The 9,549-nt window shown below is 50.9% G+C and overlaps 1 protein-coding gene across 2 annotated transcripts; it reads right to left on the reverse strand.

Moving 5' to 3' along the window:
• Positions 1-2,928: 2,928 nt before the first annotated feature.
• Positions 2,929-9,304, reverse strand: Dmbx1 (diencephalon/mesencephalon homeobox 1). 2 transcript variants are annotated; one of them, XM_069987067.1, is made up of 4 exons: positions 9,153-9,304; positions 5,201-5,396; positions 4,599-4,947; positions 2,929-3,383 (listed from the first exon to the last, which is right to left on the reverse strand). In XM_069987067.1, the coding sequence occupies exons 1-4, from the start codon at positions 9,302-9,304 to the stop codon at positions 2,929-2,931; spliced, it is 1,152 nt and encodes a 383-aa protein (XP_069843168.1). The 2 variants fall into 2 exon arrangements, with proteins under 2 accessions (XP_069843168.1, XP_069843167.1); XM_069987066.1 differs by having other exon boundaries at positions 5,201-5,379; positions 9,151-9,304.
• Between the last annotated feature and the right edge of the window lie 245 nt (positions 9,305-9,549).

The following is a 9,549-nucleotide window of genomic DNA, read 5'->3' on the forward strand; positions in this document are numbered from 1 at the left end:
CTCTAAGCACAAATGATCACGAAACAGCTGGTTTGGAAAGTAGTCTCTATGGCCCACTAGCCTCAGAGTAGAAGTGGACCCAGGCCCCCAGACCACACTCTGGGATGGTGAGGAAGCAGGAAAAGGGGGACCTCAAATAGGAGGGAACACAGAGGCACAAGGCTTTCCTGGAAGGGACAGTCATGGCTTAAGCCTCAGGCTCTTGGCCCTCAGGGTGTCAAGCCGGTCTGGAAAAATCTCCAGTGTCAGTGTCAGTGTCAATTTCAGTGTCAGTGTGTGGGGCCACCCAAGCTCACGTCCTCTAATTCGCCAAGGTTACGTTCCTGAAGGTTGCTCTCCCATTGCTCTCAGAACCTGAAGCTGGTCAAAATCCCCAAAGGGCAGGGGCCACAAGTTCCTTCCCTGACTTCTCTGGGCTTGTAGGTTTGAGCCAACCAAATGGGAGAAGTGTTGATAAAGATCTGAGGGAGGGGCTGGGAAGGTGACTCAGTGGTAGAGTGCTTGCCTTGCATGCATGAGGCCCTGGGTTCGATTCCTCAGCACCACAGAGGCAGAAAAGCAAGAAGTGGAGCTGTGGCTCAAGTGGCAGAATGCTAGTCTTGAGCTGAAGAGCTGTGGGACAGCGCCCAGGCCCAGAGTTCAGGCCCCATGACCAACAACAACAAAAAGAAAAGATCTGAGGGAGCCCGGATGAGCCAAGCTGAGCCTAGCTCCTGCCATGACAGACCACGGAGGCCTTGTTGAGGCTTCCTAAAGGAGCTAGGCATGTTAGTTCTAAGGCCCACTGACAATCATTTGCCTCCAGGGACAGAAAGAAAGCTTCAGCCCCCGGGCCTGGTCCAGATGAGAACAGAAGTTCCTGGAGCTGACCTCAGAGGACAATGTGTCATAGGCCACAGAAACTCCTCCCAACCAAACCAGAATCGCTTCTGTTTTTCACAAATCCTTTGTCATTTCTCTGCCAAGTGTCTCCCCTACTCATGCTCCCATGACCTTGGATTCACCTTCCAAATTTATCCCAGCAAGACACCAATGCCTACTCAAGAACTTTTCAGCTGCCTTTCTTGGTGATTCCTACATGGAAATGGGATCCTTTGCTGGGATCCCAGCTCCTTAGCTCCAGCTACCTCCTCTGCTTTCTCTAATGATTTTCCTGGTCCAACCTACCCTCTGCTCAGTTTTCCCTGCCAGTCTGCCCAGTCCAAGCTGACCTCCCAAAGATGATGGGCATTGACCTTTTCACAGACCAGTGGTAGCACAGCACCCAATCAGAAAGTTTAAGGAACTGTCACTCTGGCTTTCAGCTTCTCTAGGCAGGGGTGGAGGGTTCAGTGATGAGCCACAAAGAATGAGGAGTCATGAGCAGGAATCTGTCTAAGCCATCCCCCTCTCTAACTATGGGCATGGAAGGGTGGCATACCCCAGGCTGGCACTGGAATTCAAGAAAATGAGGCTTGAATCCAGATTGACCTAGAAGGGAATTCTTACACTTACTGGGAAATTGAGGCAGTGTCCATAGAAAGGTTCATGCACATAAGACGCATTGCTCCACAGCAAAGCAACAGTAATGGTCTAAATCATACACTGGGCTCCTGAGAGCTTTTTGTTGTTGTTGTTGTAGTTATTGTTAAACAACTAAAATCTTCTATCTTTCAAGGCTGTAGACACAGAACTGCTGGAAGGGATCTTTTAGCTCATCTAATTTAAGACGGGAAGTTCCAGATATTCACAAGGTCACAGAATTATGAAAGGTTATTGCTAAGCATAATGCCTGGCCATAACAAGAACATACCTTTCCCTGCCAATAACTAGCTGGACAGAAGCCCCTACTCCCACAGCTGGCTCCAGAAGAAGAAGGCAATAGAAGCTTGAAACCTGTGTGGCTATGTGGTTTGCACTCACTGTAATCTGGTCAGTCCTGGGTAAATGCTGACACTAGGCCTCAGACAAGGATGCTACTGTTCACCCAGCCTGATCACTGCCTCTGCTCCCCCTCCTCAACCAAGAGAGCTGGGACTTCCAAGCTGAAAAGCTAAATAAAAAAGAAAGTGTGACTTGTGACCCCCTTCCAGATGTCAGGCCTGGGGAAGGGTAGGTATAGGGACCAAAGCTGCCTCCTGCCTGCCACTCTAGGGTCTCTACCTAGGACCTTGTTGCTTGTGTGTGTGTGGGGGGGGGGCGGGGAATGTAGAATAGAATAGCTGCCTAGAGAGGGTACAGGAGGAGGGAGGAGACAGGCAGACAGGGAAGAAGGAAGCGAGGTAGGAAGGAAGAAAGGAAGGAAGGAAGGGAGGGAGGGAGGGAGGGAGGGAGGGGAGAAGCAGAGAGAAGCAAAATTACTAAAACCACAACCCCAAACAAAACACAGCTGAGAAATCAATGACATACCAATACAGCCAGCAACAAAGGAAAAACCTAGGAGGAAACAGAGAGAGAGAGAGAGAGAGAGAGAGAGAGAGAGAGAGAGAGAGAGAGAAGAGAGTAAAGTAAGCTGTAGAAGCCACAGGTAGAGATGGAGGTAATGGCGGTAATGGAGAAGAGATGGGAGCAGAGTGAGGGGCCTGGGGCCTGGGGCAGGCAGTGCCTGAAAATATAGCTTTATATATTTATATTTATATCTCACATTCCACAACTCAACTTACTAGGGGGCAGAAGGGGAAGGAGGAGGCGATACCGAGGAGGGGGATGTGGGTGGCCTCTTACCTCCTCCCCATTTGGCCTCCACGGGTTCCAAGCAGGGCCATGCAGAGGACAGGGGCATTTCACCTGGGGCTGGGGCTCAGGGAAGGGTGACAAGGAGAGGACTCCAGGCTCGAGGGTCCCTGGGCTCTCAAGGTTATCTCCTTGGGAGCCTTCTGAGGACATTGGGGCTGGGGAACGGGGGTTGGGGGGCAACCAAGACCCCTGGCTGGGTTGGAGGCCTGTCAGTCAGTTGGGCAGTGTATCGAGTCCCAGAGAAGCCGCATGCTGCTTGGCCCGGAGCCTTAGGTTCTCGATGCTTGTGGTTTTACTGTTCAGGGCTGCTGAGGAGGGTGCCAGGCCCGTGGGGGGTGCAGGCAGCAGTGGGGACCCCCACACACCCTGGTGGGCAGCAGCAGCTGCTGACAGGGACTGGTAATAGGACTGGCAGTGCAGTGAGCCCAGTGGGGCCATGTTGACACCCAGGTAGGGCACAGCAGCAGCTGCGGCGGCAGCGGCAGCGGGGGCTGGTCCCCCCACTTCAAAGGAGGAATAGTGCACCAGGTTATTAGTGGCTGCCATGTGCTGGCGAAACTGCTCCTGCAGACGGAAGAGGCTCAGTGGGGACGAGGAGTAGGAGTGGGAGGGGCCCAGCAGGCTGCCCCCGGGGCCTGCAGGAGTCAGGGCCAGGCTGCCTGGGGAATCTGCAAGCAGAGAACAAGAACCAAGTACTCAAGACAGGGTACTGACCTGCCAGGAGGGGTTCCCTCAGCTTCTCACACCCATTTGGTCCCCCCACTACCCCAGCTGAACCCACCTTCAGCTCACATGAGTCAGGTCATAACTTCAAGTGTGGCTCAGAATCCTAGGAGGGAGGGGACCTGGAGAAGTTTCTAGAATCCTCAGCCATTGGGAAATCCCTTTATCATGTCCTGGACCTTCTAGCTCACAGTCTCTATCTTCTCCATGCCTGCACTTGGGATTTATGTCTGAAATACAGCTCATGGCTGGGCTATGTTCCTTCATGAACACAGCTAGGGGTCTGGAGCAATGCAGGACAGCTCTGTGGCAAAGAGATGGGGAGGTGTCATCTAGTCCTCAAATGATCTATCTTCTACCCCCTAGCAGTGCCCCTTCTACAAGGGCCCCTAAAAAAACCAGACCTCTGAGTCAAGAACAAAAACATAAAACAAAGAACTAAAAGCCGGGTGCCAGTGGCTCACACCTACAATTCTAGCTACGCAGGAGGCTGAGATCTGAAGATCATAGTTTGAAGCCAGCTCAGGTAGGAAAACCCATGACACCCTCTTCTCCAATTAACCACCAGAAAACCAGAAGTGGCACTGTGGCTCAAAGTGGTAGAGTGCTAGCCTTGAACTAAAGAGCTTAGGGTCAGCGCCAAGGCCCTAAATTCAAGCCCCATGACCGCCCTCCCCAAAAAGAGCTAACCATAAGGAAAGGAGGAGGAATGCCCAGAAGTCTGCTGTGTGGGACTCTTGGTACTGGTATGGCATTCATTCAGCACTGGTATGCCTGAATGGGTTGTTAAAGTATTGGAATACTTTAACTAGTTGATAAGTAGTGGAGGGGATCTAGGTATCCTCAACTCATTTGGCCTTGCAGACTGTGTAGGTTTCACCTGGGGTTGGGACTCTGGAGGGAAAGGGCAGTCCAGGGTGCTCCTCTCTGCCTCCTAGATCTCCTAGATCTTTCCATAACTCAGCAACTAAAGGGTACAGACCTGGCACAGGCCCAGCATGGCCAGTCCTTTCTAATTGGCTGTGCCTGGGAGGAGTCAACCAGTGGTTGACGAGTTCATATTGTGGCCCACATCACATACCCAAAACCCGTCAGGCTAGTACCACCTGCACTCCCTGAGCTAGGGCCCCAGCCCACCTACAGCCCCTCCCAAGGCTCACCTGCCTTGGGGCTGCCCCTCTTACAGCCCAGACCCTTGCTGTCAGCCCCAGGACTCTTCTCAGCTTTGGGGTCCTCGGCTCCAGCCCTGGGGTCCTCTTCACGGTCTGGCTGATCCTCAGGGGCTGATTCACTGGCTGACTGCTCTGACAGGCTCAGGTGAAGCTCAGCAGGGGGGTCACTGCTGGTGAGATTGGGGGGCTGGTCCATCTCCAGCTGGGTGTCTGGGGCTGGGGCTTCAGTTTTGCCTTCCCCATGGGAGCCCTCAGCCTCCTTCTGCTTCTGGAGCTGTTCTTTCTGCAGGCTGCGCTGCTTCTTCCGGAATTTAGCCCTGCGGTTCTTGAACCACACCTGGAGCCAAAGAAAGGCACAGTCCAAGGTCAGAAGGAAAGAAATGGAGTTGTGGCGGAGCAGGGTACTCTGAGCGAAGGGGATAGAGATGATAATGTCGCCCCATACTCCTCTAGAAAACCTATCCCATCCATTCTTTCCAAATGGCCCCTCCCATCAGCTTGGCACTGACTGGGCCAATGCTGGCTCCCCCAGCGGGTGCGGGGAGGAGCTACACCTACTACAAGGCGTAGTTAGGAAAGCTGGACCTTACCTGTACCCGGGCCTCAGGCAGGTTGGTGCACATGGCCAACCTCTCACGCATCACCACATCTGGATAGTGAGTCTTCTGGAAAGTCTTTTCCAGGGCCTCGAGCTGCTGGGCCGTGAATGCTGTGCGACTTCGACGCTGTTTGCGGTGTTGAGAGCCATAGCGGGCCTCCAAGATGATGTCTTGAAATGTACAGCCGTTGGAAGGCAAAAGAGGGGGCCCATTTAATTATGGGAAATGAGTCTTGAACCTTATCTTGCTCTGGCCCACTCTGGATACAGAGGCAGCTCCCCAAGAACTGGTCCCTGACCTTTTGGCCTTGAAAATTACCCATCTTCACTAGTTGAGTTTTCTTTTTTCTTTTTTTGTTCTGGTCATGGGACTTGTACTCTGGGCCTGGGCACCGTCCCTCAGCTCTCCATCTCAAGGCTAATGCTCTACCACTTCAGCCACAGCACCACTTCCAGTTTTCTTAGTGGTTTATTGGAGATAAGAGTCTCACAGGCTTTCCTACCTGGGCTGGTTTTGAACCTCCATCCTCAGATCTCAGCCTCCTGAATAGCTAGAATTACAGGCATGAGCCACCAAAGCCGAGCTCGTTGAGTTTTCAAAATCTCTTCACCATGTTATCCACCATCAGAACCACAGAGATCTAACTGAGCTCCAAGAATGGGAGGCACATGTTTTAGGACAATTAGGTATAGGCAAGTGCTCTAAGTTCCTTAAGTCTCAAACTACTGAACCATGCTGGGTTTGATAGTCCATGCCCACAATCCTAACTACCAGGAAGGTGGAGGTAGGAGGATCATGGCCAAAGGCCCACTGGTGCATAAACACAAGACCTTATCTGAAAAATAAACAAAAAACAAAATGACTGGTATGGGATACAAGTGGTAGAGTCCTTGCCTAGCAAGTGTGTGGCTCAGAGTTCAATATAAAGTTCATGAGTTTGAGGTCACCCTGGGTTACACTGTTAATCCCAGGCCAGCTCTGAAACCCTTCTAAACTGGTCCTAATCCTTGTAGTAAAGTCATGAGTATTACCCTGTCAGGGGAGCAAGTAGGGAATGATTTACTCAGCCTCATTCAGGTAGGGGAACAAGAGCTCAGCACCTTCTTACTGGTTCCAGGAACTACAAAGGATGGGGTGGTCACAGGGGAGACCAGGCCCTATGCTATGGACAGAACTTCCCATGAAAGATGAAGCCTGCATGCGAATGTCCAACTGGGGCTCATTCCTTCCTTTAAAGGGCATTTTGTCTACTCAAGTCCTGCTCAGAGATCTGACAGGGCCTAAAGGAGTGGGACTGTCAGCATATCCTCCATAACCAGCAGGATCCTCAGATTCATCCCATTTCAGTACCCTTCCTCCTGTTGGTCTTTCCTTCTCAATGGCCTTTAAAAGGTCAAGATCCTGACCCTATGGCCAGCTGATAACTCTCCCTGACTGCACAAGCCAATCCTGCTGCTCTGAGCTGCCCCACAATTGACCCTGGTCATTTTTGTTCTGACAAGCTTTCTCTTAACCCTATGGGCACTTGGTCTTCCTACTAGTCCCCTAACGTCCTTTTCTTTGTTCTCTTTTTCCTAGACCAGGTCTTGAACTTGGTATCTGAGGCTTGCTCTCACTCATTGGCTGGTGCTATTTGACCTGAGCCAGGCCTCCAACCCCTCTCTGAAGTCCTTGAGGACTCTCTGGAGCAGGCACAGGTCTAAATGGGACAAGATGGGTGTGATCTGGGTCAGGCTGCAGTGAGTGGCATCATCTCCAAGGAAATCTTGCTATCGATGTCATTGTGCTCTTCTCACATCCTCTGTTATTGTTTGCATATAAAATGGCCCCAAAGGCTTATGGATTATATGGGTGCCAACTTCATCATGGATTAATCCACTGATAAATCCATAGACAAATGGGATATTAGGCAATGGGGCCTACTTGGAGGAAGTAGATGTGTCACTGGGATGTATCTTGCCAGATCCTTAGAGCTCACACCTATAATCCTAGTCTATGAGACTCATGACCAATTAAGCACCAAAAAGCTGGAAGTAGAGCTGTGGCTCAAGTGATCAAGCTCTAGCCTTGAGCAAAAAAGCTCAAGGATAGTGCCCAATCCCTAAATTTAAGCCCTAGGACTTGCATAAGAATGAATAAATTAGCCGGGCGCTGGTGGCTCATGCCTGTAATCCTAGCTACTCAGGAGGCTGAGATCTGAGGATCGAGGTTCAAAGCCAGCCCGGGCAGGAGAGACCGTGAGACTCCTATCTCCAATAAACCACCAGAAAACCGGAAGTGGCGCTGTAGCTCAAGTGGTAGAGCGCTCGCCTTGAGCTGAAGAGCTGAGGGACAGCGCCCAGGCCCAGAGTTCAAGCCCCATGACCGACAAAAAAAAAAAAAAAAAGAATGAATAAATTAGTTTTTAAGAAGAAAGGTATATCCTCTCTATCTGCCCCAAGGTGATTAGCTTGGCTTCTCCATACCCTCTCTACCATGGTGTTTTACCTCAAGATATACCCGTCACAATGCAACTGGCTAACCGTGTACTGAACCATCTAAAACGATCAGCCAACATTTTGGGGGGGGGGCGGGTCAGTTGTGGGGCTTGAACTCTGGGCCTGGGCGCTGTCCCTCAGCTCTCCAGCTCAAGGCTAGTACACTACCACTTGAGCCACAGAGCCTCTTCCAGTTTTCTGGTAGTTTATTGGAGATAGGAGTCTTACTGACTTTCCTTCCCAGGCTGGCTTTGAACTGTGATCCTCAGATCTCAGCCTCCTGAGTAGCTAGGATTACAGGCATGAGCCACCGATGCCTAGTGAGAAAGATTTAAAAAAAAGAAAATATGGCTGGGTGCTGGTGGCTCACGCCTGTAATCCTAGCTACTCAGGAGGCTAAGATCTGAGGATCCTGGTTCAAAGCTGGCTCTGGGCAGGAAAGTCCGTGAGACTCTGATATCCAATAAACCACTCAGAAAACTGAAAGTGGCACTGTAGCTCAAGTGGTAGAGTGCTCACCTTGAGTGAAGAGCTGAGGGACAGCACCCATGCCCAGAGTTCAAGCCCCACAATCAATATAAAAAAAATCTTTCTTTCTAATAGTTTGTCATAGCCACAGAAAAGCTAAGTGGACAGAAACCCACTAAGAGGTGATCAGGACAACACCCAGTTGGATCAGGAGTAGGGGGACCAGGCTGCAGCTCCTTCCTGGATGCTCAGTACTTACCTTAGGCATTGGGTACTGAGGACTTCTGAGCACTGCAAGGCTCTGCTGTTATCATAAATAATCTCTGAGTTATCCTTTGGGATGGGCATTGCCACTCTCCCAGAGAAAAGTGAGGCACAGAAAAGAGAAACGTGGGCAGACCATGGCGACTACAAGTGTATGCCTCCTCAGTTTTAGCATAATGTCATATTCTGACCCACTCTTGCCCATATTTAACCTATTGGAGCCTCAGTTTCCCTGTCTATAAAATGGAGATAGTAACCTCTTCATGAGAATTAAGTGGTTTGGTTTAGGGAGTGAGGGAGAGAGAGGAGCATCTCACATGAGAAGCAGTGTTACCTCTGTGATCCTGTGTCTTCAGTCTGCTCCCTAGGGCTCTCAGCTCCTCTTCAGCTACTTCCTATCTAGCTACATCCTCTGGTCCCTCACCTTCTTGCTTCAGTCTCTTCATTTACAAAAATTGTAAACCAGGACAATTGGATACCTCCCTTGAAGGCTTGTTATGGAAGGTTGAAGGTGTGGGGCAGTCTCAGGGCATGGCAAATATTCCAAATGTTCTCCCACAGATACTGTGTAAGTGTGGCCAAGGCAAGTACAAAGTACAGATTTTGGATCATCATTCTCTCTGTTATTCAGTAGCCCAAGGCTCTCTAAGATGCGCCTCTCTTTGCTGTCTGGACCTTCTTTCTCCCAGCCCCAGGATCCTATCCCTATGGTCTGGTCCCCAGGGCCCTTACCAGCCAGGCGTTCAGCCAGTGTAAGCGCATGCACAGAGGGCCTGTAGTCTGGGGCGTGCTGAGCTTGCTGGGCCGCCTGCTGGTGCAGGTTATACATGGCGCTGAGTGAGTTCATGGCGTGCAGTGAGTAGCCATTCACCCCGTAGTGCTGCATGGCGGCATCCGCCTGCAGACAGGGAAAAGAGAGAGAAGTGTGAGGCAGAGGATGAGGCAGGGTTATTGCAGTTTATCCTTGGAGACATTTTGCTCCCAGTGCAGAAGCTCGATGCCCACCTTAGCCCAAATGCTACTGCCTCATCAGAAAATGGCCAGTTCAGGAGGGCTCCTGAACTTACTCCTTCATTCACCTACTCACGCAGTGAATCTTTATTCTCAGTAAATCAAAAGAAAATCAGGTCA

The sequence above is a fragment of the Dipodomys merriami genome, unplaced genomic scaffold (assembly GCF_024711535.1).
Source record: "Dipodomys merriami isolate MVZ:Mamm:240054 unplaced genomic scaffold, mDipMer1.0.p SCAF_34, whole genome shotgun sequence".
NCBI lineage: Eukaryota > Metazoa > Chordata > Mammalia > Rodentia > Heteromyidae > Dipodomys > Dipodomys merriami.

Bases quoted from the DNA above. Each gene is read 5' to 3' on its own strand.
- Dmbx1 (XM_069987067.1), bottom strand. From the start codon at position 9,304: ATGCAGCACTACGGGGTGAATGGCTACTCACTGCACGCCATGAACTCA. The intron at 4,948-5,200 runs GTAAGGTCCAGC...CTTTGGCTCCAG, and splicing joins TGCCTGAGGCCCGGGTACAG to GTGTGGTTCAAGAACCGCAG. The intron at 3,384-4,598 runs GTGAGCCTTGGG...CTCTGCTTGCAG, and splicing joins GAGGGGCAGCCCCAAGGCAG to ATTCCCCAGGCAGCCTGGCC.